Here is a 26,709-nt window from a genome sequence, read left to right on the forward strand (position 1 = left end):
TAACACAGTTCCTGGCGCAACTGTATGATTAACGGCAGAATTAGAGAACTTTGTTTTTTGCTTGGTACATGATACATTACAACAATCTATGTAAGGACCTTTGCACATGCATGTCATGTCCCACGAATCCAGCAGCTGCTGAGGAGACAATGCAGTGCTGATGAACACATCTCGCGGGGCATTCGGGTGGAGTATAGGTATCAATGAATAAAAAAATTTAAGGAATACTTTACCTGATTGGTTCTGCGGTTGTTGTTGGTCTTCGGCCGAAGCCGCACGGGGGAGATGACCTCGTCCGAAGCACCGGATGCCTCCTCACTCTCGCCATCAGAGCCGATGCGGGGATGCTCGTGAACAACACCTGCACAGTAGAAAAAAATCGACGTGTTAGTTTCCGCTATTCCTTCCCTGCACTGCAAACAGTAAGTTGCTACAATAATCAAATAAGCCAGAAAAACAACTCCTTTCGCAAGCGTTCTATGTGGATTCCCACAAATTATTTCAACGTACATTTACGTATGTTGACAGTTGATTTTAACAAACATGCGAACTATGAACTTTACAATATAGGGTTCATTATGAACAGCTGCATAAAAATTTTGTTTTCCAGTCATAACAAGGAAAGGAGAACCAATCGAAAAATAGAAAGCTGCATAATTCAAGGAGCAAAGACGTAGTGCCGAACCACATAAGCCACGCAGAACAGATTGTCATGTAATGGTTGGATGTCTTGTATAAAAAATATAGCAGATGTTAACGTTTCTGCCATTTCATAGAACAGGTGTAGGGGGCTACTGCTCCTACAATCATTAACCACCCTCAGTTACACACAAAAAGTTGCTATTTTAATTATGTGTGCTAATTACTATATGAAAAGCACCAGAAGGGATTGCATGAGGTGCATAAGAAAATGCAATCATGACATAATAATGTTGTGCATAATGCAAAATACTAAGAACAAGCTGTGGAATACTTACATCGTTGCTGCTACAATGAGTAGTTGTGGCATTACTAACATTCTGCTGAAAAGCAGACTGATACTAAGAAAAAATTTTGCAATGAAAACAAAACACCACTCTACCTAATTTTGCTTTGGTGGTTCAGTATTAATCCTACTATTATTTTATGAAGTGTCGCTCGTAAAAAGCAACCTAACTGCTACTCAATGACCAGGAAAGAGAAAAAAGAAACACCCACAAATTTTAATTACCTCCCTTTTCACATTATTGTATCATTTATAGCATACACCCTATGCTAGTAGCATTCAGTTCAAAACTTCGCTTACAAGAACACTACTTTCCAGAAGAATAACTTTCCTATCATTCTGATTGATCATTCTCATCAATAACCACACAATGAAACGACATAACAGCAGTGATTCCAAGACAGCCCGCATTCTGCACGCTTGACACACTACAAGGATGTGCCTGCCACGATATCCACAGCGCTTACATCTACCACTCCATCGGCTGATAACACACAATTGCAGGCACAGGAAACACAGTCAACTCCACGATTATCAAGAGCACCGCTAACGAAAACAAGGTCACAGCAATCTGCTGCGGCACTTTGGCCAAAGAAATGGGAGTCGTTCAATCCAGTTTTGAGAGCTCTGCAAATACTCAAGGTGTTCTCGTAACCTCAATTATCCGAAGTAGCAAAACAGCATATGTAGGCCTTTGTAAAGGCGTTAGACACTTGGCAGAATACTAAGTTCATATAGGTGAGGATTGCTTGCAGTTACAAGGCAATGTGTAACAATTTGATTTGACTGACTGACTACAATAAAACAAAGAGGCAGTGATGCAAAGCATCTGTTTCGTAGCTTTTAGGGTCATAGAGTCTGCCACAAATACTACTACGGCGAATTATGGTGACAGTGTCTGTGGTCTGCCAGCATGGCAGTTCAGCCGGCACGCGATGATGGGACAGTACATGGTATTGCCTAAACTCCGACCTCCTGGATTCAGACCTGTTGTAACTTTACAAATTTGTCATTTTCAACAAAATATTGCATTAGAAATGCAACTAGCCGCAATGATTATGCATGTGCATAGAAACTTAATGGCTTAATGACTTAATGGCGTGTAGAAAATAGCTCCTTAGAAATTTAGAACACTAAAGGATAAGGACACATCAAGAACAACTTAAGCCAAAAATGCAAAAGACAAGACAAATCTATGTACTAATCATTCTCACGGCAGCTGAATACATGCAGCACCAGAATTCCCTGCAGTCATTTTCTGTAGGAAACTACCTGGCATAACCTGACCCGGAGTTACTGAGCATGCCATGGTGAGCAGTGTGAACCATAACTCTAACCTGATTAAGCTAACCTCACTGCATAAAATATCCATAGAATGTGTAACACTTGTCACTCTGGGTGAAAAAAAATACCACAGGGCCTTTTCACTGAAGAAACGGTTATTACAGTAAACCCATATATATGTTACAATTAATTAAAGTGACTTTGCTTGCACGCAGGGCTGGTTGGTATCATTCTAAAGGATTTATTAGGTGCAGTACACCACACGAAAGACAAGAGATATAGACAAAAGGCAATAACATTCAACAATACATTTGCAAAGACATTCTTTGACATAGTAAAGGTGTTATAGGAAGTTAAACGTCTCCGAAAAAGACTCTGTTAAATGTTAGCGCTGTGTGCAAGTGTGTACTTATCACTCTTTTGACGTGCGTTGGGCTTGTGATGGGCTTGTGACGTGCGTAGGGTGCATTGCACCTAAGCCCTTTAGCATGGCTAGATAAAGCTGCACTATATCTGCGCACTCAGAAACACCATTTTTAAGAAGCAAAGGCACCTCCCTGAACAAGAAAAGCATGATTTCCTGCTTCTACTCTCACAAAGGCCGGCAAGTGTCAAGCTAAACAGCTCCGCATTCCTCGCAAAAAAAAAAAAGACAATGACAGAGAAGTGTGTCTACAGCTGGATGATTCTTTGAATCTCATTTGCATGCCATTCAGACCACAGCCTTCATGAGAGCAGGCAACGCTGTGGCAGCCAATTTTTCCCAGAGTTATGTGAAGCAGGCCTGAGACAATAATAAGGAAGGAATGTGCGGACAATGGAGGTCTGCGTTAGAGGACCCAGAAGAGGAAATAGGCTGGCTGGACAAACAAGTCAGCGATAAGGAAAGCCCAACCGAGCGTGGAGAATGAAAAGCATGTGTCCTTCGCTTTGAGGGGAACAGCCACCCGCCGATTGTTTTCTGACTGTCATGAGACACAATAAAAAAATATAATCGAAAGGCCTATAAGCAGGAAAGTTTCCTTTGTGACTACCACCAATGCTTTTCTCCGCTTTCTGCTCTCTCTTTCCCTAGATGGTCTACAGATGAAGTGAATGCTCAAACTTAAAAGTGGTCTGCTTTATGAGAGAGTTTCATGGTGAGAGACATAAGTGTCAAAGGATATCACATAAGTGGTCACGACATGTTTTTATGTGGTGTTAGAGTCAAATGGGTCTGATTTATTTTAGGACAGGCAGCATACTGCGGAGTGAAATGATGGCACCACACGAATGCAGGGTGGATTTAGTTGCTAGTTGTTAGCAGATGACAAGGGAGGAAAACGTTAGCTTTAATCACCAGAGCCTCGCTTGGACAAATTAAGAACCTCTAGACAACAGTGAAGACAGGTGTTTGGAAACGTTGATAACAATACCATCAGCAAAAAAGGAGAGCAATACAACCTGCTTTGCTAGGAGCCATTATTACATTAAAATTCAGCTTCTTTTTCGTCCCTCTTCTTCCCTCCCTATTCATACTATCAGCACAAGTCCCAAGTATGCTTAGCTTCCGACAGTCCTCGGCAGTTCCCGATGACAAACCGAAGAGACAGACCCCTTAATTTCATGTAAAACCTTAAACGCGAAAAAATGGTATATGAGCAACGCGTTTAGCAATACTTCATCACCGCCTACTGTCCCACATCCGTTCACCCTTTTAATATCCTTTTTTTTTATAACCACGCAAATAGACGCCGTGCAACATCCGCCCTTTCCCGCACGCAATACCGTTATAATCGGCGTTTCCAGATTCGGGTTCTGACGCTTGCACTGCCCCCCCCCCCTCCCCGTGGGCAAGAAAGCAACCGAACGAAACCCCCTTTCCCACAGTCCCCCTTTCCCGCGCACGCAAACAAGCCAAACCGCGGCAGCCAAACTAAAGCCAGCCTAGCTAGGCTAACTACACAAGCTTGCCGGCTGTCGCAAGCATACGCGTTTAAACCGCCGAAATGGGTCAGCCGCTGCTTCGTCGAGTGCCTGCCCCCGGAGTACATAATAAGCAAAACAATAGAACGAAATAAGGCCGCGCCGCCGCCGGATCGGTGCACGCTTCAGACCACAGCCCTGTCGGGCCGTGAAAACGCTCTTCGTCTCGGTCGCCCACAGATCGTCAAGTCAGTCCGTCGAGAGCGCAGGCGTCCGCCCGGCCGCCTTGACGTCGTTCCCCTTGAAAGACGGCTTCGCCCTCATGCGCCAGTCCGGAGGCGGCTGACAGACGTTGAGGGGAACCGGGGTGGGGGGGCTGAACCTGAAGTGCCAAATCTCACGCTCGCTTTGTGGTAGGCAAGCGATCTTAAAGGACGCCCTCACTGCCCTTGGCGAAATAGGTCCATATTATTTTCAGCCCAAAGCGAGGGGAATCCGTGGCGCCAAGGCCTGCGCTAACGCTAAAAAGCGACGGCAAAAAGCTAACGGTAAAAAAGAGGAGTTGCAGACGGCGGAAAGGCCGAGACGCGGGCGACAGTGAAAAACGAAACAGCGTTTACGTCAATGCAGACCACCCAGAGAGAAAGAAAGGGGTGGAGGGTAGCAGGGACTCAGCGGGCGAAACGGAACGCAGCAAAAACCGAGTAGGGCAGGAAAAAGCTTTCTCTTTACGTAGGGCAGGTGACACTCGCCGAGTTTAAGCAAACACACTTTACCAGAGAACTCGACGCTTCGTTTGCGTGTCTCCATGTAGTAGGGCAACAATTTGCTTATAAAAGCGAGAGCGCGACAGTTCCCTCCCCCCCCCCCCCTCCCTGGCCCCCCATCCTTCTCCTGTGGCAGGTTGGTTTTAACTTGTCCGTAAATGCACCAACTTTCACTGAAAACTGGGTTACCGCAGACGTGGACGGCAGCGGTAACGGCGGTGGCGACATCTCGTGACAATTTGTTACGACGCGTTAGAAGTGTTCAGTGGAAACAGTTCTGTCAACTCTCTGGTTAAACTATGCGCTACAAAGGTGTCACTGCCAGCGTTGCCACTGACCCCCATCCACGTCTCCGGTAAACCGGTCATCAGTAAAAGGTAGGGGTTAAGCTAAATCCCCTCCGTCGGTTTGCGCATGAAAATCCAAGACATCCTAGGCTACGGTGGATTGCGGCGCCCACACAGGGAAACGGAGAATGCAATAAAGAAAGGCGCGTGCAAGATGACCGAAACCACACATTACATCACACTCCATCCCCACCCCCCCCCCCGTCCCTCCGCAAATTAATATAGGGAGTGTAGCTAATATAGCTAGTGTAGCTTAATATAGGTAGCGTAGCTCCAGGCCCGATGTCCTGGAGGCCATGCTTTGGTGGGCTGAGAGGGTTGGGAGGGACTACCGTTCGTAGCACCCTTCCCTCACCCCTCCTCTATCGTTCCTTCAAAAGGCAAAAAGGAAAGTTTTCCACCACCAACCCCACCGCCACCCACATGACTCTCAATGGCTGCTCGCTGTATACAACAACATACGAAGTTGCGCGGCGTACCGCAGAAGGCTCCCGTATCGTGCATCAACTCAAGCAGAGCCGGAAAGAACTAAAAATGGGGCGGGCATTAGGAGCAAACCCACAAGTGGCCGACAGACACACCGAGACTATATATACACCCCAGCAGCAGACGTCACTGCCCACGACAGTGCCGTCAGAATCGGAAGAGCGTGGCAAAGGATGTGGAAATGACTTCGCGTTGCCGCCACGCAGTGTCCGCAAGTAAATCTGTGCAACAGTGGGGCCGCGTTTCCAAAGACCCGTACACGCGAGACTTGCCACAACTAACGATCCTCCGACAGCCAAGGCATATCACGAAAAAGAGGGTGTATAACATAGAAGGGCAGCGGATTGGGCGAGTTGGTGTTGCAGCTCGGGCCAGACGGTAACACAGCGTGCGCTTACGTTGCGATGTTGCGCGCGTGCAAAAAAAAAAAAAAAAAATCATAGAATAAACGAAGTTCAAAGTTAACAGTTTGTGCCCTCTTTTCGTGGAGGTCGCATGAAAAACAATCTCAAACTTCAATACGCATTATTTGCCCAAAAACTAACATAGAGACCCCCCACCACCACCACCCCACCCTCCTGCTGCGTGGCCTCTGCTAGAGAATGTCTATAAGAGGCTAAGTCTTAGCACTAAGAGCATGTTTATAAACGCATCGCAGTTTACGGAACATCGAACACAGCAGCGCCGGCGGCGCCATTTTATGGCACGTTTACTACATATGCCCCGGCAACACACAGCCCACAAGATACTGCTGGTGTAAAATAAAGCGTTGGTAGCAACCTAATCGGTTGCGTGCAGTAACTTTATTACTTCTGCTACGGCGAGAACAATTACACTACGCAACAAATTTTCAAACGCGTTGTAGGTGGACACAGCATCACAGGACGTTGCTTACCGCGAGCTCTGCTACACTGCTGTCCACGGCCGGACAGGAGAGTTTTAGGGAGGAGCTAAAGCTCTCTTAAAAATTCTGTCCCGCGGTTTGTAGCCCGGCGCAACAGCGTCATACTTAGTAACACACTGCACGGTTTTGCTGAGGCAGACCGGAGAAGAAGCGGACGCGGGAGCAGCGGGAACCGCGGCCCATGTGGAAAGGCAACGAAGCGGCACGGCGCGGGATCGCGCCGTTGCCCGGCCAACCGATCCAGCGCGCGGATGGCGGCGGCAAATAATGCGTTCCCTTCTCCAGATCACCGATGCCGGCGCGGAGACGAGCAACGACCAGAAAAAAAATTTTAAAAAAAAACACGAGAGAGAGCAGAAGAGAAATTGGCCGGCAGGCGTAGAGAAGGTCTGGCGAAATTGGCGCAACGTTAAAGCGTGCGGTCCCTGGACGCCGACACAAGTGTGGGGAGAGGGAGAGGGGCCGAGAGGAGGAGAGAGAGATAGAAAAGCGCAGCGGCGTAGAAACAGAAAGTCGATGCGGCTTAGAGCCTCGCTCATCCAGAAGAGGAGCTGCAACGGGTCAGCGAAGCCCGACAAAAATCGGGCCACGGGGGGCCGGCGGCGAAAAAGGGAGCGCGCGCCATCCCCATCTCGACGAGTATAGGTGCTCCCGCGGGCAGTCTCTCTCTCTCTCTCTCTCTTTGCTCACGGTCCTTTTTCCCCATCTCGACGAAGAGGTGCTCGTTGCTCTTGCGGGCCGCCTCTCTCTCTCTCTCTCTCTCTCTCTCTCTCTCTCTCTCTCCTCGCGGTCTTTTGCCGTTCACTGTAGTGTTCCTACAGGAACACTACAGTGAACACTAGTTCACTGCTGCTGCTGCTGCTGGTGGCGGTGTTGCGGGGTTTCGCGAAAGCGAGAACGGAGCAACACAGAAAGAGAGCTCACCGGGAAACCGGGCGGCAGTAAAACGACTGCAGCACAGGAAACGGGTGTGAGAGCGGGTGTCGAGAGAATCTTGGCGACGCGAAGAAGCCTCGGCACGCCGCGCACCGGTGGAAATGGGACCTCCTGCTCTCTCTCTCTCTCTCGCTGTGTCACCAGCACCGAGCGAGTTACTGCACTGCCTACCATAAGAAGCCAACAAACAAAGACACCCAAGGAGAACACGGGAGAAATTACTTGTACTTACTAAGTGAATTAAAGAAATGATAAATTAATGGCAACGAAAGTGGATTAAAAAAGAAACAACTTGCCGTAGGTGAGGAACGATCCCACGTCTTCGCATTACGCGTGCGACGCTCTGCCTAAGCAGAGAGGCCCCGAGTAAGGAGGTGGGCCAGAAAGCGAGACAGAGCGCGAATGGCCAGTAGTGAGAATGACGGTAGAGAGATGACGTGCGTGCCAGACGATAGTAAAAAGAAGAAGAAGAAGAAGCCGCGTGTCGACACGCCGCCGCAAGCATACGGGCTCAGCTGAATCGGAAGGCGGCCAAATTGGCAGCGCCCCGCGTGTCTTCTTCCACCACCCAGAAGGAACTGGCCCATTCGGCACCGACGCTTCTCTCTATTTTTTTTCTTTTCCGCAACCAGTGACAGACTCCACGGACTACCCCCCGCATGTCCTCTTTCTCACCCGGCAGAAGCAAGAAGTTAGAACGTGTCTTCTTGAAGCGTGGCGTGCACCCCCCTCCCCCCCCCCCCCCTCGACGTAAGACATTATTTATAGGGGACAGTAGAGTGGGTGGTTTGAAAAGACGTCATTCCGGACGCCACGTTCGGGAATTACGAGCGCAGTAGCCGTGGCGGCTTAATCAAATTCACTCCACTACGTGACGCAGTAGCGCGAGCTATATTATCCAAAGGTTTGCCCGTAAACGTTGCGAAATGGTGTCACTACGGGCGCCACGTTATTAGAGTTCCGCCGAGCACGGTACGAAAAGTTGTGCCTTCGCAGTTAGATCCTCTTCAGCAGGGCATGCATGGTCATCAACGGAGGCTCTACATGGCACTCGTGACGTCACGTGCAAGCAATCCTGAAATGATGCGATCTCACGACACCATCTCGGAGCTCCACAAGCGCGGAAATAGAATGGAAAGAAAAGCGTGCTGCGTCTCAATCGAATTTGCTCTTCTGCAAGAAGGCACAGGCAGTCAACGATGGAGCCATTTCTCGAACCTCATTATTTTCCGTTTCTGTGGACCAAGCATCACAACAGATGTTCCCTCTCTCTCGCTGTTATGAAGTCCACGAAGTTACGCTGCTCAAGCTATGCGTTCGCCCTAGACCCTTCTCACTCACACTGATTCCTTTCTTCACCTGAAAGAGCAAGTTATTTTGTACTTCCTGTTTGCATGGAGGCCTCTTGTATGTCATACGTGCCTCAGAGATGTGCGATCGGCTGGCGTTTCACTCGCGATAGCGAGTTATACTTCAGGTTTGCAGCTGTTCGTGTCATCCTGTCCGCAGCCCCTTGTGAACCGAGATGTCGGAGGCAACAACAGTCATTCGCGGAGTGCCTCCTAGACGGCGCCACAAGTCGGCGCCGCAGTAGACCAGAGGCTTCACAGAGGCGCGCAGTAATTGCCAAGTTGCTAAAGCGCAAGTTCGTCAACGCGACCCGAAGCTGCGACTGACGGGCAAGAATACGTATACGCCAGCGGCACCTTGCCACCGCAATCCCTTACACTCGCAGTTTCATGCGAAAAAAAAAAGGAAACTTTACTTTCGTTATTGTTGCTGTTAACATAGCCTTCGAGATCAGGAGGTGCGCGAGCTCGGAGGCCGCGCTGTTAATAGGGACGTTTAGCGTGTCCGGTATTCGGGCAAGCGCGGACGGTTTTCCGGTTTAGCGGGGGCGTCAAGGTGTGCGGCCCGATCGGTGGCGCCAGCTGGTGGCGCAAAGCTCAACCACACAAACACAGAGCTAATTACTGTATTCTGCTTAGCTGCTGGGGTAAATTTTCGAATGTGGCGTAATCGTGTTCACAATTACGCCGCTGCCAAAAATTTGCACGAGTGGCGAAGCAGGATATGGTGAGTTACTGCAGTTTTAGCTATGCGTTTGTCTGGTTGAGCTCTACAACGCCAGGCGGCTTCACCGCTCACGTTTACGCCCCGACCATCCGGTAAACCGCCCAAACCGCTCCCGTTTACCGGAATAGCGTACAAGCTAAAAGTCTCTAATGTTTTCTACCTCGAATTACGCCCGGCTCGGACATCGCGCCTGGAGCAATCGAGACACGCGCGAGTGAAACGAGGCGCTTATCGAGGGACACACACGCACTGCTTTGAAGAGGGCGCCACCTCACCGCTCCCAACGGCGAGAGGCGACCGAAACGAGCGAAGCCTACATGCGGGCGCGAACGCTATAAGCGACCTGCTGAATCAGGCGCTACGCGATTCGCCGGAGTTGCCGGCGACTTCATGAACGCCTTTTCCTCCCTCTCGAGGCAGCTAATGGAGTGCCCATCGAGATCGGCCACGTGCCGACGTTTTTTTTTTTTTTTTTTGCTCGCATCCTACGCGCCAGTATATATAGTCATCGCCGTATTATATATAAAGCAATCACAAAAAAAATAAAAGCAACAGCCGTGCGCGCGAACAGCTGCACGCGCCGTGCGGTTTAGTTGACGTCAGCCTGATTGACGGCTCAGTCGCCTTCTGCTGTCGTCATCACCGATTACCTTAGTTCAGGCTTTCGTAGGCAAAAATAAGAAGGGAGAGAGGGGAGCCGCGGAGAGCCACTTCTTCTTGCTGCTGGTTCATTTCTGTTGAGAATAAGGCGGGTTGGGCTAACGCTATTTTGGTCGGCTAACCAAAACCGCGTCCGCTGGACTGCATGTGGGGTTGAAGGGGAGAAGGGACAGCGGCGGCTCCCTAGATTTACGCAGTGTCTGCATTATTAAACGTTTTGGTTTATCGCCGTCACGACACTGTAGTAACATGTCTCATTAGTTATTTATCGCGATTCATGGCTGGATACCCACCGAGAGCATCCCACAACTTGTGAGTACAGATCTATAAAACATTACGACGGCAAAAAGCAATTTGTAACATGTAACCTGTCACTCTACAGGTTACATCGCTACTCAGCGCACGCTCATTGGCTGAGACAAAAAAAAAATGGCTGTGGCTTAGGTAAGGTTAAGCCCAGGATGCGAAGCATACTAGCCTTTATTTTAGTTGTTGAACCACTGTTTAGCCTGGTGAACTGCTGTTGCTTGGCTATATTTGGTTCGGCTAGACGAAGAAACAACTCATGCATTACTTCTTCGCCTTCAAGAGTGGAACGCGACAGCGTTCCCGTCGACCCGCCAAGGGGTGTAAGACAATGGGCTACAGGGCAGCGACTACGCGCCCCGCATTGGACGCGGTGAGCGTCGAGCAAAGCAGCGTTCGGCGCGGCAACGAAATGTGCGCCTGAGCAAGAGACGCACGCCTTAGAAACAGCGCGTTTCTAAGGCAACACCGCATTCACTAGAGGCGCTTTTGTACCGCTTTGAAGCGTTGTACTCGTGGCTCAGTGGTAGCGTCTCCGTCCCACACTCCGGAGACCCTGGTTCGATTCCCACCCAGCCCGTCTTGCAAGAGTTGAGCCAAAGCCAGTTCTCCTCTGTCGTGACGTCACGGTGTCACGTGATTTCATGGTCACCGCCGCGCCTGAGGAGCTGGGTTGAGCCCTCGTAATATGCTTCGCATAAAAAGGGGGGGGGGGACGAAACGAAAGCTTCGTCAACGTTTTCTTCCACGTCGCGTTCACAGGATGCCTCGCCGTTCCAAGTGAAGAGTCACGCCGGATGTTCTACCGCCGGAGTCACTACCCCTAGAAAAGCGATCGATCAACAACACGCCTCCAGGCTACGATCTCAATTAAAAACAGCATTCCTCCTATTTGGGAGAACGAGGTATTCTTTCCCCCGATCAAAGCTACTCGCAAACGCCGGTGAAGAATAGAAATAGGCGATCTAGGAAGCGCATTCAAACGACACGCTTCATTACTGCACCCAAATTGTTCTCTCGCTTTACAATGCGTAAGCGCGCTCCAACCCCCCCCCCCCCTAGTTTTCTTCTTTATTCGCACGACAGGTTGTTGTGGCGGCGCCGCGCGCAATGGAATTCACGTGCGCGCCAAAAACACAGCCCCCCGTTTCTCCCTCCCTCCCTCCCTCCCTCTCTCTCTATTGCCTCTACTTGCTTCTCAAGCAGCGCGCCACGCCGCCCGGACGTCAGCGTTGCCAGGGGCAACGGCGGCGTCGCCATAGCAACGACCCAGAGGGATCGCATCGCCATTTTTCTTCCTTCTTTCGCGTCATTGCTGCGGCTGGCTGTCGTACCTCAACGACGCGCTCATCGAATTTTCTCTCTCTCTCTCTCTCTCTCTCTCTATCCTTTCTTCCCCGTCATTTCTTGCTCCACTGGGATTCCTTGCCCACGGCGCAAGACCCGCCCCCCCCCCCCTCTCCCTTTCGTCGGAGGACAATCCCTACAGCCTCCCAAATCGCCCCCTTCTTCCGCGTCGCCTCCACCACCTCACTCTCGCGGGCCTGCTTCAGTTGCCTCCAGGGCAGCGCACTACATCAATCTGTCCATCGTCGTACTGCTCGCGCTGAAGCGATGAAGCAGGAGCCTGAATCGTCGCGGAGATGTCGTTCCCGGCCAAGCCAGTGCCGCGCGGATTAAGTTTTACGCTCCCTGCTTCTCTGCTCACTCCCGACTCCGCCGTGTCACCCCATTAGGCGCATTAAAAGAAGGACGCGATGCGGCGGATTTGCACGATGTTCTCTGTTTGCCGAGCTTCCGTCTCCCCATCTGAAGACGCCTCGCAGTTTTTTTTTTTTATGCGAAGCATATTACTAGAGCTCAACCCAGCTCCTCAGGCGCGGCGGTGTCGCCTTCAATACCACGTGACACCGTGACGTCACGACAGAGGAGAAACGGGGCTCCAACTCGCGCCGTCGCTCGCGGCGTCGCGGCGGTATATAAGCAGCTGCGCTTGCCTCTGCTAGACACTCACGAGGTGAGATGCCTCCTGGAGACAGAGCTGCTCGTTGGAATGAGAAGCGAAGGTTGCGGCGTGCTACAGAGACTGATGAAGAGCGGGAAGAACGTCTGGCCAAGCAACGCGCTCAGTATGCGTCTCGGCGACAAGTTACTTACCAAGTTTAGCCACCAATATGCTTCGCATCTGACTAGGCTTAACCAAGCTAAGCCTCAGCCAATTTTTCATTTTCCCTCCACCATACTTCGAACGAAATGTACACAATCGTCTTCGCTGATGCCTTGCAGTTCTTTTTTTCATTTTTTCCCTACTATACTTTGAACGAAATGCACAGAATTGTTTTCGCCGAACGCACTATAAAAATAAACGTGTCCTGGCTAACGGAAAGACGGATCGCGCAGCACACGGGATTATAGTTTCGCAAGGACTTGCGATGGCATAGCGTAGGAGCAAAAGGCGCTAAATATTCTACAGTTTTCTTTGTTATACAATCGGAACTTCGCAGCGCACACACACAAAAAAAAAAAAACGCGGGCGAAGAAACAACAGAATGACGGAGGGCTAGCAGCATTGCAGCATTTGCGTCAGTCCAGTCCTCCAGTCTCGTAACATCATGAGGAATCGTAAGAGATTTATTATACAACTTCACACAGTGGTAACGGGTGGTTGTGTAAGGAGGTTACGAGACTTGTGGGCTTCCATATACCCTCTATCCGAATATTCCCTCATTTCGCAATTCATCTGGAATTATTGCAGGACACATTATCTATGCCCGCCACCACTCAAACAAAACTAAAGTTTTTCGATCTATTCACAACGCAAGACTACGCTGTTTCTTATCATTTGCTACTGTTCTTGTGTGAAATAGTATAGGGATTCCACTGACACAATGCATCGCACACATCGTTTCGCCTAAATTACTTGAAGAGAATGGAAGACAGCACAGGGACGCTTGAAGTGTAGATAAAGATCAAATAATCCTACGGGTATAGTTCTTACAATTATGTAATGTCCTTTCGTCTACGCTCTGGCTTAATGAGCACCCGGTCGGCGCTATCGGAATGCAAGGAGAAAGTGATACGATTGTAAACAAGGCTTAGAAACCTGTTCGTATAATCAAAGTTAGTGCGCAGTATTTAATGGGAACAGCGCAAATTACGTCATTTCCGCTCTCTGTATCAGCTCATCAAATAATTTTTCCCTCCACTAAGAGCAATACGACCTCTCTGCTCGATTCCAGGTGCGACTTGTTGTGAACAACCATAGCTGATAGGCATGAGTTCGATCTCTTTCCGAACTCCGAGCCTATTCTTCCGTTCCTGTTCTATTTTCGTTTATACGTCGAGAACCAGCGTCCTTAACGACTCCGTGAAACGCCGAGAGAGAGAGATTCCGTAGCAAAGGCGCGCCTTTCACTTTGGGCCCCAGAAAAACCGCGCGTCTCCACGAAATTATTATTATTATTATTATTATTATTATTATTATTATTATTATTATTATTATTATTATTATTATATGGGACTCACAGCGCAATGGCCAAAGAGCGACATCTCCACGAAATGCGCGACGATGAACGGCATAAAAGCAAAAATGCTGGTGCCGCGTGGGTGGAGTGAAAAAATCACGTGTAACGCTAGCTGCAGGGCACCACAAGAAGGTGCTGTTCGCCCGGCATAAGCAAGGGATGAAGCCATCCATCACGTCTCCTTTCCCCTTTCCTCTCGTGCTGCTCACCCTCGTCAACATCAGCGGGAGACACCGAAAGTACCTACTAACGAGGAAAGGGAGATGAAGGCACGGCAGTAGCAGTGTAGAAGCAAAGGAGCAACTAAAGACATGGGAATAAATAAAGATCGCGCGGTGGCAGTCGAAATCACATTAGTCAGGATCGGCTTTCCCTCCACCACAGCCCTTTCCCCGTCCACCCGCAGAGACAGCAGCGTCAGTGTCTCAAGAACCACGTGACAGCGGACGCAGGAGACGCGATAAGGCCGGAAAATAAACAAAAATAAACATACACCGCGCTTCGCGCGAGGCTGATTTCACAAAGGAACCGCGCGCGTCAACGTTCGCGCTTTGGACAGAATAAGAACGGACAAAAAAAAACCATGCAGGAAAAAGGAAGCAGAAGACGTGAGAGAGACGGAGAGCGCCCCCTGGAATGGAGGCGAAATGAAGACAGCGCTAGAGGAGGAAGATGACGAGGCGGGCGGGAGTGACGGCGAGAAAAAAGAATGACGAACGCCTTTCATCGCGAGACCACTACCGTCGCCAATTTCTTAGGGTTGATGCCCTGCGCAGTTACCCCAACTCTATGTATACGCGTGGGAGAGGGGGAGAGAGAGGGAGAGAAAGAGAGAGAGATTAGAATAGATGGCCCGGTGGGGCCTCGGCTCCGGTTATAATGTCAGCAGCAATAGGCAGTCACGACCACTATTCGTTGCCAGTCGCTCTCTCTCTCTCTCTGTGTGTGTGTTTGGCTATATATACCAACTCGACACAGACAAAAAATGGTAGCAGAAGGAGTGCGTGCGTCAACTCAAACACCGCGCCCAGCGAACAAACTCGGTGCAGTCACAGCGAGGAACGAGAATAAGTTGCGTGCCACGGAGAAATAAGAAGGAACTCCCCCCACCCCCCGCCCTCCATCCGTTGGCGTGCACGCCGCTAAATCCAAACAACCGGTGCCGAGCACGGGAAGACTGAGCGACGACGGACAATGCGGGGGGTCACCACTTCCTTCTGGTTACGTATCAAAGGGCAGCAGTCGTAGCATTCGCTACACTGCACGGAACTACCAGTGATGCGGAGTATCACGAGACCCCTGTCCGGGGAGGCGGGGGGGGGGGGTGGGGGGGGGCGATAAACAAACCCATTTCTTCCGCCCGTCGCAAACGAAGCGTCGAAGAAAGCGGAGGCTCGCTTCTGAGTCACGCCATTTTTAAATAGAGCGCCGCAGCAGACGTTCTTTTAAAGAAGCAGACGCGACAGACGACACGCTCGGGTGGGTGCCAGCCGCCGCATCCTCGCGTTTGTTCTCAACAACGCCTTGACCTTCTCTCGCTCCTTTCGAGAGCGCTATTTAATTGCCGCCGGCAGTAACGAACGATGCGGGGAGACGGTGACACACTCCAGACACTTGTGTGCGCGTCCTTTGTAGCTGCGAGCGAGTCAGACGCGGCTGCGTCACTCTGGAGGTGGCCACGGTTTCGAGCGTTCGCACGCTGCCGACACCGCGGCGACAGACCGTGGGAAAAGGGGCACGGCACGCAAGGCCGCGCCGACCGTGTTTTATCCGCCTCCATAATAAAAGAGTTTCGTCGACCCAGGAGGTGGAAGGGTATGGAAAGAGATGCGACAGTGTTTTAGTTATCACGCGATCTCCGCTTCCAAAGTATGCGCATGCGGATGGCCGCTAACGCGCGTCGGGAATTGCAAAGCAGGAAGGTCAACACACGCACGCACGCGCAGTTTTGCATTTGCCCGAGCAGCTAAGCGTGTGCTCTCTCTACTGAGCAGACGATGCGACGCGCTTGAGCCAATATAAAAGAAAGCAAAAAGAAAGTGGGAGGGGGAGGGTGTTCTCTCTTCCTGGCACGTGTGAGAAGGGCGACGACGCCTCTGCTGCCGGACATGCCGGCGGGACGCAGAAGAACATTCTCCGCCATGTCGCTCCCGCCCTCTCGTTCCAGGAACAACACGGATGTCTAACCGACATAACAAAAGCTGCCCTGTGCAGGCTCCTCCAAAGCGCTCCGCCGTCGCGCGCGACTACGCGCAAGTTAACCACCTGCATTCTCTCTTTTTCTTTCCCCCTCTCCACACGTATCTCTTTCCTGCAGCGTCTCCTTTAAGTAACAATGCCTCGGAATGTCAAGGGGGAGGAGAGAGGACGGAAGTGGGTGTGGGTAAGCGTTCGGCCCGATGCACACGCACACTGCCCCTGTTTCATGGGTTTCGAGGAGATGCACTTACAACCAGCACGGCGCGTATATAGCCCTTGCACACCGTACGAATTGCAAATGGAGGGAAGCGACTTCCAAGGAACAGCGCATCACAAAAGGACCTGCCCAAAAGCCGTGCGCGCGGCCCATTCACTCGCCTCCAAATGGATCGATGGATGGATCTTACGCACATCCCCCTTGAAGCGGGGAGGTGGCGGCTTGTGCCACGAAGCTCGTTCTTTTTTTTTTTTTGCCGTTCTCGGCTGCTTGTCGCCTTGGTTATTATAAAACCATTCCATCCGCACGAGACTTTCACTTAAATGGCTAAGATTTTTTTCTGTGTGCACGGACGTTTTTCGCGACGACACTACTGCACACACACACACAAAAAAAAAGTCATGTTCAAACCACACTCCCAAGTCCAAGTCACATCGACGTCGCACCCAGGCTGCGCGGCCGGGAATGCAATGCGCACGTAATCAAAATCGATAACGTCGGCGCGCTCTTCTTTTTTTTTTTTTTTTTAAAGGCGCCGTTCCCGAAGGTGCGTGCCTAGATTTCGCGAACTCCGAAAATGCAAATTCGCGTACATGCGCTGCAAAACTACAAGCCACGTCTCGCGAGCTCACGTAACGTAAACACTTCCGCCCCACGCAAGCGGCGCGCCAAGCACGTTGAACAACGGCCCTTCGCAAATCAACGTGATTTTGGTAGGGGGCGGCGCGGCACGCTCATACCGAAACTTAGGCCTAACTTTCCATAGGGTGCGTCATAAAGCTGTTTTCTTCGTTTGTATTTCTTGTTCTTTTCTATTTTCTTATAAAAAAGACTACTAAAGGACACCCTGGCGCTGAGATCACTCAGCTATACTACGGGAATGACGGTTAGTACGAACTTGTCCTAGTGTTCGTGAACGTGGCTTCGAACGTCCTAGTGCCGTTATTTATTACGCTTCGTCTTTCTACAAGTTCCCGAGCACTAACACTTCTTTTAAACAAAGAGAGACAATAAGAATTGGCCCATGCGTAATCGCTGCAAACTGTTCCACCATTTATGTAACGTAATAATATCTTGATGAAAAGTCGTTCACTGAGAAAGTCACAAGGACGCGTTCGCAGGCAGAAGGAAACTCAGTGGATTGCGCAACAACACAAACAAGGCGACCGGAATGAAATACGCCCACTGAATCACCACGCTCGCGCGACTTCCTGGTCGGAAGATAAACCAAATCGCAAAGAGAGAGAGAGAGAGAGGAAACACCCCGTAGAGAAAACACAAATCCTGGCGCCTCCACCTGATAGCGCTGCATCAACACTGCGACGGCGGCGAGCTCTCGATGCATCTAGCCGTGCCGGCGCCCCTCTCGGAAATATATATCTCTCTTCAGGCTTCTTCGTGTCACCGCGAGGACCCAGGCGCGGTTCTTCTCCCCCTGGACCAGCTTCTCCAGGCGCCCTTCTTGTGTTCGTTTATTTGCTTGTGCGGCCAGAATAAGAAAAGAAAAACAAACATCACAAGAGAAAAGTATGAGAGAGAGAGAGAGAGAGAGCCCACAGCCAAAGAAGAGGCGTGCAGGCAAGCACCACGTTGCATTTGCGACCCGAACGTTATCGTACAAGTTGCACAGGGGGCGGCGTCTCCGCATGGCAGGCAGCCTCCGCAAGTCGCCAGCCCGAGAAGTACGCACACGCACGCACAACACACACACACGGAACACACTCGGAGGCAAAAACAACAACAACAAAACAGAGCCACAGACGCGTTTCGATGGAAGCTGAGGGGGTGTGGCACCATGAGGCTCCGAGAAAATGTCATCGCAACACACACACACACACACACACACACACACACACACACACACACACACACACACACACACACACACACACACACACGCACACACACTCCACAACGCTGAGAGCCTGCAGCTAGCCCACCATCTCCTGCGAAAATACAGAACCAGCCCCGTACCGCCTACTACTCGCGTTTAAGTAGCACCTGTAGTGTACGCAGCTATGCCTGCGCCTCTGCCGCCATCTGGGCGGAATTCAAAGGACAACACGAGAATACTTCAGAGATTGTGCACACGTTTAAAAACACCACGTGGTACCCTTGCCATGCCGTACGTTTCGCCCCGGAACACAAAACTCTAACCCTCACTGTCACCGCCATTATCCCCATCAGAGGCTTCTGAACGGCAAACATGAACAAAAGAGCCCATCGAGTGCCGATGTTTAACACGTCCCAGAGTGACAACAAATAAATAAGAAACGTCGTAGTGAAGGCCACCGGTTTAACTTCAATATTTCGGTGTTTTTCTTTTTCCACACGTGCACCTCGGTTTAAGCAGCCATCGCCGCGGCAGGAAGTCGAGCCCGCGACGTACCGCATAGCGACAGTCATACAGTGGAGCGCAAACGATGAGATGCGTACGCAAACTTGTCACCTCCCCCCCCCGGCCCCCTACACAAACACACCGCAAACGCGGAGGACTACACGCAGCTGCGAGTATACGGCACTTTCTTTCCAGTTTCCCAATACTGGAAAGGAGACAGAGAGAGAGATACAGATAAGAAGGAAAGGCAAGGGCGCGCTGGGACGCGTAACGCAGAAAAACGCAGGCGGACGCGCATAGAAGCGAAACAAGTTAACGGCTTCCGAAAAAAACACGCGCGGGAAGCAGCAGCGAGCGGAGGAGGAGGAGTCGTAAGGTAAGCAAACGAGCCGCCGACCGCAGCAGCTTCTTCCCCCGCCTCGCGAAGCAACCCCCCGCTGGCCTTGGAATTCCAATACGGTCGCGTCAGGAACGCCCGAAACGCGGAGGGAGAGACGGCAAGGCGCGGCGCGCCAAGGAAGCAACCGCGTGTACGACACACACACGCGGACCACACAGAAGAAGCGCTCGCACGGAGACACGCCAAATGCGCCGGCTATGTGCTATACACAGGCTATTGGCCGAAATTAGGCACCGCAGTTGATGCGCTACCATGCCCGAAACCTGGGTGAAAAGAGTCAACTGAAGAACCAAGCCGGTATAGACTCAGGTCGAAAAAAATTTACCGGTAAACAACATACAAGGGGCGTAGGGGAGAAAACGCGACACGAGCGCTCGTGCTGAGTTTTCTTCGTCTATACTATACGTATTTGTTTTCAAGAGCCCAATTTCGCGATATGAACCTACAGATGCTGCAAACCGGCACGAAGTCGCAATAGGCGCTGCAGTTAACGGAAACGGACAAGTTGGGCTCGCAAAAGGCGCCACAAGGAGGAAGTCGGACAACAACGGAGTTGCTTCTTTGAGTATATAGTCCCTTCCGCGCGGAACATCTGTAATTCTGAAGGTTACCAAAATAGTCTATACACCACATCATCTCGCAGTTAACGGGAAGGCGGCAAACAGAAGCATTTGAAGATGACATTTCATCGAATATCACGCAAGTGAACCTGCACGCCTCAACGACACATTCTTGCTTTGCGTGTGCGCAGCATTAAAGAACGAAACGTTTATTATGAAATTTTCGGGATCCCGGAAATTCGCTCAAACGAAGCTTCGCCGTAATGGAGATCGGTCACGCGAAAGCAGAACCGCAGCTGCCGCGTCCGGCCACGCGCGACGAAGCAGGTCGAGCAATAAAAAACGCTGCAGCGACGACTATTCAAAGCCGAGCGCTCGGCTTACATATCGTTACTCCCATAGCCTGCAGTGCAAGGGACACAGCGGCGTCCCCTTTCACAACTGGCCTTTCACGACTGGAAGGCCACGGTTGCGATAACGCAGAGCTCGCGTCTCTCTCTCTCCTGACGTCCCGTCCCGTCCGACCGCAGACGACGTCCAGATGGTAGCACACAACACGCGAGTCGTCACCGCTGCGGGGCCACGGCGCATGCGCGGAAGACCCGGGTCAAGGCGCAGAGGCCGCGGTGCGCGCGCGCGCCCCGTGTCCTACTGTATTCCTACTACTACGTTGCTATGCTCTACCTCACAAGTTCGGTGCAGTGTAGCCAAAGCTACGAATCGAGTAAACAATTAGAAGAAGAGCTCCTTTATAGTGATGCGATAAAGCTTAACGACCCCAAAACGAAGACGAGCGCCGAGACAGAAACAACGGGACAAGCGCCGACTTCCAACTATTTTATTTTCGAAGTCTCGCGTTTGCAAATGAGACAGAGTTTAACATAACATAGTTTGCCCCGTTTACTTGCTTCTAACTTCGTTTCGCGCTAATTAATCCTTGCGTTACCTCGCCGTTACCCACCTCACTGTCTGCCTGTGATCACGCAACGCTTAATGGAAGCTTCGTCGACGGATTAGCAGCGTACAATACGGACCAGAGCCCTCCTAATTCCCTTCTCTGCCCCACGCAGCCTGCTTTCTAGTTGCTGAGCGGCTGAAAATTCAAGCCCTAGTCTTCGCTGCACTGCACACAGTTGACGAGACGGAGCTGCACACGAGCGCTCTAGCAGAGCGAGCTCCCCGGACGGCGAACGCACGCGCACGCTTTATATCAGGCACAGATGGCGGCTGGCGGCGAAGACGGAGGAGGGGTGAGGGCGCGCAGTTGCCGCCGCTTCTAGAAGCAGGGTGCTTCTGTAACTCCAGACGCCGAGCGCGACACTGGAGCCCCCTAGCAGCCGGGCGAGGAATCAAAAAGAAAGAAAGAGATTAAAAAGGAAGAAGAAAACCCGGCTGCGAAGGAAGATAGTGGTACAGGAGCAAAGGAACCAGCACAGTGCTAGACAGCGGTATACATGGCGCGGTGTGCAGCGGGGGGAGAATCGCGAGAGAGACGGAAGAACGAAGAAAACGAAAGAGAAGGAGTCACTGTGGGTGCCGTTATCGGGGGGCGTCGTCGTTCTAAAGACAAACGCTACCGATTTTGAGCAGGCGGTGGGGTGCTTCTCGGGCGCTTGCCTGCTTCGCTGGAGGGCCTGCGGCGTGACGTCATACGGTCGTTAAGAGAACGGGGACGACAACCGTGATGACCGTATAATACGACGAAAGGAGAAAAAAAGCGAAAACAGAAAAATCAAGACGGAGAGACGCTATATAACGGGGCCGTCTCTCCGACAAAGACCAGGCGGGAAATTTTTCTTCCCGTTGCGCCCCCTTAGCTCACTTTCTTCTTACTTATTTTTTAATTTTATTTATTATTATTTTTTGCTCGGCTCGCGAACCTGAACAGAAAGTAAGGAGTAAGACTCCAACGTTCCATCGATCACGTCAGAGAGAGAGAGAGAGAAGGGAGTCATTTGGCAAAAGCCACAATGAAGGCAGTGCCATGAAGAGATCAGAGTTAGCTGGATGTATTACCGCATTACCGCGGTAACTACCCGCAGCTGGAAACATGCGCCTCGGTGCCGACGCCTCGCTTATCATCTAAAGTGCGCAGGACCCGAGCACATTTTGCAAAGCCAAATAAAGCTTTATTATTTCGCTCATTCTTGCTGCAACATGCGAATATAAGCTTGGCCAGTCGTAGAGGTTTCGTAATTACTATAACGACCGCCATGAACTTCGACGTCAAGACGATTCGTTTTCGTCAAGCTTAAAGCCCTCTAAAAAAAATACCAGCAGACACCATCTCACGAAGAATGACTACGTTATGCCGTTAGCATTGAAACAACACAGCAACACACTGCATTGCCACCGCCACAGAGACACGTCATGTATGAGGCGTATATGCACGCCGCGCGGGCTCTAGAAAAGCAGCCGCATCGAAGCTTTCACTCCACCCACACCCCCTCCTTCCGAGTGAGCACCTTGCACCGTTATATACACGGGCAGTCCTTTGTGCAATGATTTCCGCGTTGGGGGTAAGTATCCCTGTCGTCAACGACGTCAGGATGCCCGCGCGACAGACCACGTTCGCAGGCGACAACAAATGACATCTCGGCGAGGATGAAAGAACGGCGACGAGCAGGGACACGCGCGAGCCCCACTGCGAGAAGAAAAGGAGGAGCAGAAGAAGACGCTCTCCCGTAATCGAGTGGAATTTCAAACGCACGCGAAGTAAAAGCAGCAACGAACGGGCCGGGCCATTGAAACGCGATCTCCGCGCGCCCATTGTTTCCGTATCTCAACGGACCGCGCGCGCCGACGTCCGTAGAGTCCGGAAAATAAGAAAGAAAGAAAGAAAGAAAGAAAGAAAGAAAGAAAGAAAGAAAGAAAGAAAGAAAGAAAGAGACAGGAGAGAAGCAGAAACTCTAAGCGTGCAAGACGAGAAGGAAAGAAAAGCAGACCCAATACGGAACCCGCAGCACAATGCGCTCTCTTCAAAGCAGGCGCAGCACTGCTCGGGTTTCCGCGACAATGAGAAACAGGCCCAAGACGGGAGAATTGCCGAAACCCGACGACTCGTTCAAAACACACACACACACACACACACACACACACACACACACACACACACACACACACACACACACTCGCGGACGCGCGCATCCTGGGAGAGTCAGCGCGTCCGTGGGTGGGGGGGTGAAGGAGACCACAAATAAAAGAAACGAGCAAATTTCTCTCTCTCTCCCGAGTGGCGGCCAAAGGAAGCGGACCTGTTTTGTGTCGCGTGACTCATCTTGGCGCGAGGCGGGGGCCGCCGGCGACGGTCGCAGATGCAACGGCAGCTGTCGCGCTCTGCGAGAGGAGAAACGCCAACGTTCTTGCTTACTACAACGACGCGCCACCGGCGGTTACGCGAAAGCGATGAGGGTGTGCACGGCGAGGATAGATGGCGGTGCGTGGGCCGCGCGGTCTTGCTTCTGCGCTCCGCGTACACTCTACACTCTAAAAACAGTTGCACCCTTTGGGGTGTATATTTGTCCCACAACGATAATCGTCATCTGCCTTGCTTGCGTTTCCTTTCTTGAAAACTCGGCGCTCGCTACTTTCCTGTCGAGAAGCTGCGTCACGCTGATAACGCGCATGCCGTTCGTGATTGGGAAGTACCAGGCTCGCAGCGTTAAAGAAAGGAAACGCGTGCCAGACAGATGACGATTATTGTTGTGGGACAAATACACACGCCAAAGGGTGCAACCGTTCTAAGAGTGTAAAAGCAGTTGCACCCTTTGGGGTGTATATTTGTCCCACAACTATAATCGTCATCTGTCTTGCCCGCGTTTCCTTTCTTTAACGCTGCGAGCCCGGTACTTCCCAGTCACGAACGGCATGCGCGTTATCAGTGTGACGCAGCATTCTCGATAGGAAAGTAGCGAGCGCCGAGTTTTCAAGAAAGGAAACGCAAGCAAGGCAGATGACGATTATTGTTGTGGGACAAATATACGCCCCAAAGGGTGCAAACTGTTTTTAGAGTGCACACGGCGTGGCATCGACGCCGCTTCGGGCCGGATGACAACGCATCTACACCTGCACTGCCGGAAGCGATATGCAATTCGAAATGCGCCACTGTTGCACCGCGCCCAACGTACAGATGACGATGAAATGTACTCGGGCAGAGACGCCAGCGCAGCGATTAGCGTGGCACGAGTGAATTCTTGCAAGTTAAGGCAAGAGGCGTGTGCTCGTACGGGGAGAAGTAGCTACGTGACGTCACTAACGCCATTGTGTTTTTCCACTCACAGTTCTCCACAGTGCAGCTGTATATACGAGCTGGTGATGTTCGGATAGGAACATTGAGTGGATCCTGATGAGTCGACGCCCCCACACCATCAGCATACTATTTAAACTCTTGTGAATAAAGGGAAAATGAGACATCCACCCATTCGTAGCGGGTTTCTGGTAAATTGGTACTTGCGGGTTTCCGCAGAACTATTACGTTAAACTCTTGTGCAGCTATAATAAGCGCAAGTACCAATTTTTTTATTCTACGTTGCTCCGTTTGTGTGCGACCAAATCTTTCGAACGTATCTTTGCTTATGATCACCGCGTCAATGCTTTACCCGCTCACTAGAGGCACAGCTTTTCGCAGCGTCATCACTGTGACAACACGACACGTCAGCGAACACGTCCTACGCACGGACGCGACGCAAGCGGGTCGGATCGGAGGTCAAGCCGATGCAGAGATCAAAGCCCAGATCGTGCCGAACACAGCTTTCTTTTTTCTTCGTTGCTGCCGTCTGCAAGCCGCACTAACCCGACACGGCACAACGCCTCCGTGTTTAACAAGCGCCTCGCACAGAGTCGGACATGAGTCAATACACGCTGTGCAGTCGACTTGATTCGCTTCACTCCGACGCGACGCTCGCGTAGTCCTGTATACAGGCTGCAGTTTTTATACGAAATCCACACGCAAGCTTCAGCCCGGCAAGCCAATTAAGCTTATGGAATCGTCTCGCGTACCCGCGCAAACACGCCATGTGAGACAGGTCACGCCTCGAGAAGAAGAAAGATAATTATCCAAGTTGTGGCGTTACGCAGAAAACTTACGTGTGAAGAAATTCGCGTCACGCTTTTTTTTTTTTTTTTACGCAAACCTGTTCGGGAACACATCGTGCAGTCGACAACGGAAGCGCGGGAAAAGAAAAAAAGAAACCTTCGCGGAAATGAGACAGCCGTAAGACCGCGCCAGTGTGTCACACGTTCAAACAATTCGTTAGACGCACTGCACATACATAGCAGTCATCCCGTTTGAAGTGGGTAAACGAATGCCCGTGTGTCTGATTAGTTACTGACTCACGGAAAGCACAATGCAATTAAAATTGCTTGTTTCTATCGCGCTGTTTCACGTCAAACAACGGATTATCAATCCGTTGCAAACGTCAGAGGCGCAGAGGAAACGGACACCAACGACGCGTCGCGCACACCGATAAGATGAACGCGATAGCAGCGCTAAATAGCGTTTGTGCTGCTCCCGGAAATTGATTATAAAAAAAAAGACATTAACGAAACAATGGGACGTACTGGTACCACCGAAATCCACCGCTTCGGAGTCTATATCATAGAGCACCCGCGTTGCTTTTGAATTTCGAACCTCGTCCATCAATAAACTATTACCCGTGTTACCCAGTACGCGCTTCGAAAATAGTTAAGGAGAAGTTGAAGCGGTTGGCTTTAGCCATATATGTGATAAGCGCAGAGAGTTCATCTAAGCAGCACTAGCGGCGGCGTACTCACGTATATACGACAAGAGGGAGATATGAAAGATAACGTTGCGATAACGAGGAGTGAAAGGAAGGTCGCTTCATTTATTTGCTCGGTCGATACTGTCCAGGCGCTCCATCCTCGCGGCCACCGGAAAGACGCGGCCGATTGAATGATCTCACGAGGGAGCTGACTTAAAAAATAAAAAAAAAGGCACATCCGCATCGAAACGCGTTCGAACTATAAAACAGAACATATGCACCCCTATCAGATGCCCAGCGCCGGTTTCTCAAGATAATGCATAGCTTATTAGCGAGGCCAAAGGATAAAACGACGCGATGACACCGCGTCGCTTATCTTTTAATCGCGTACACGCCGTACGAGTCCTATACTGACGCAATCCCTACCACAACTATGTAAAAAATGCCAACCGTGCAAATGTATGCGAGAGATAACTATACATGTTTTTCTTTTCGCAATATCACCGATTGGAACGCGATGAGTTTTCTTTTTCTTTGTTTTTTTGACTGTGGACAACTCAGGGCTGTCTAGAGGGCCCGTGTGACGGCAGAGGGGCTCGGCCTCTCTGTACCGACGTGGGAGCGGCCCGCGTCAGTCCCAGACTGATCCCTCAGGACCTAAATAAAGTTATTCATACCATACCATACCCACTTACAAAACCCTACAGTACGCCGCACGCACGCCCCTCGCAAAAGTGAATAATGATATTCGACTCCATTTCAATAGGAAGTCAATTGAATGCAACAAGAAGTCAATATAAACAACATTTCTATATTGACTTTACTAAGGGATGTGCGCGCACAGACACACACATCGATGAGGAGCTTCAGCGAATGAGGTCAGGTAGAGAACCACTCGGTCAGGTAGAACATGTTACTGCAATTATAAATATTGTCAGTGCCAATATAACGGCGGCATTACATCGTTACATAAAAAGATTTCTGCGACAAGGCCTATAACCGTCTTTAATATAATGAAGAGATCACTGCGCTGGCCGCAGTTCATACACGAGAGAGAACGAAGAGTCACGCGAGACGGTGACGGGCCAGCTTATA

The 26,709-nt window shown here is 50.8% G+C and overlaps 1 protein-coding gene across 5 annotated transcripts in view; it reads right to left on the reverse strand.

The window, feature by feature from the left end:
- Positions 1 to 26,709, reverse strand: part of LOC135916125 (cyclin-dependent kinase 16-like) — a 173,617-nt gene that overhangs the window by 24,171 nt on the left and 122,737 nt on the right. For all 5 annotated transcript variants that reach the window (XM_065449376.1, XM_065449377.1, XM_065449379.1 and 2 more), the window contains one exon: positions 234 to 361. In XM_065449376.1, the coding sequence (XP_065305448.1) occupies positions 234 to 361 (128 nt within the window). The remainder of the gene's footprint in view (positions 1 to 233; positions 362 to 26,709) is intronic.

The sequence above is a fragment of the Dermacentor albipictus genome, chromosome 5 (assembly GCF_038994185.2).
Source record: "Dermacentor albipictus isolate Rhodes 1998 colony chromosome 5, USDA_Dalb.pri_finalv2, whole genome shotgun sequence".
Classification (NCBI taxonomy): Eukaryota; Metazoa; Arthropoda; class Arachnida; order Ixodida; family Ixodidae; genus Dermacentor; species Dermacentor albipictus.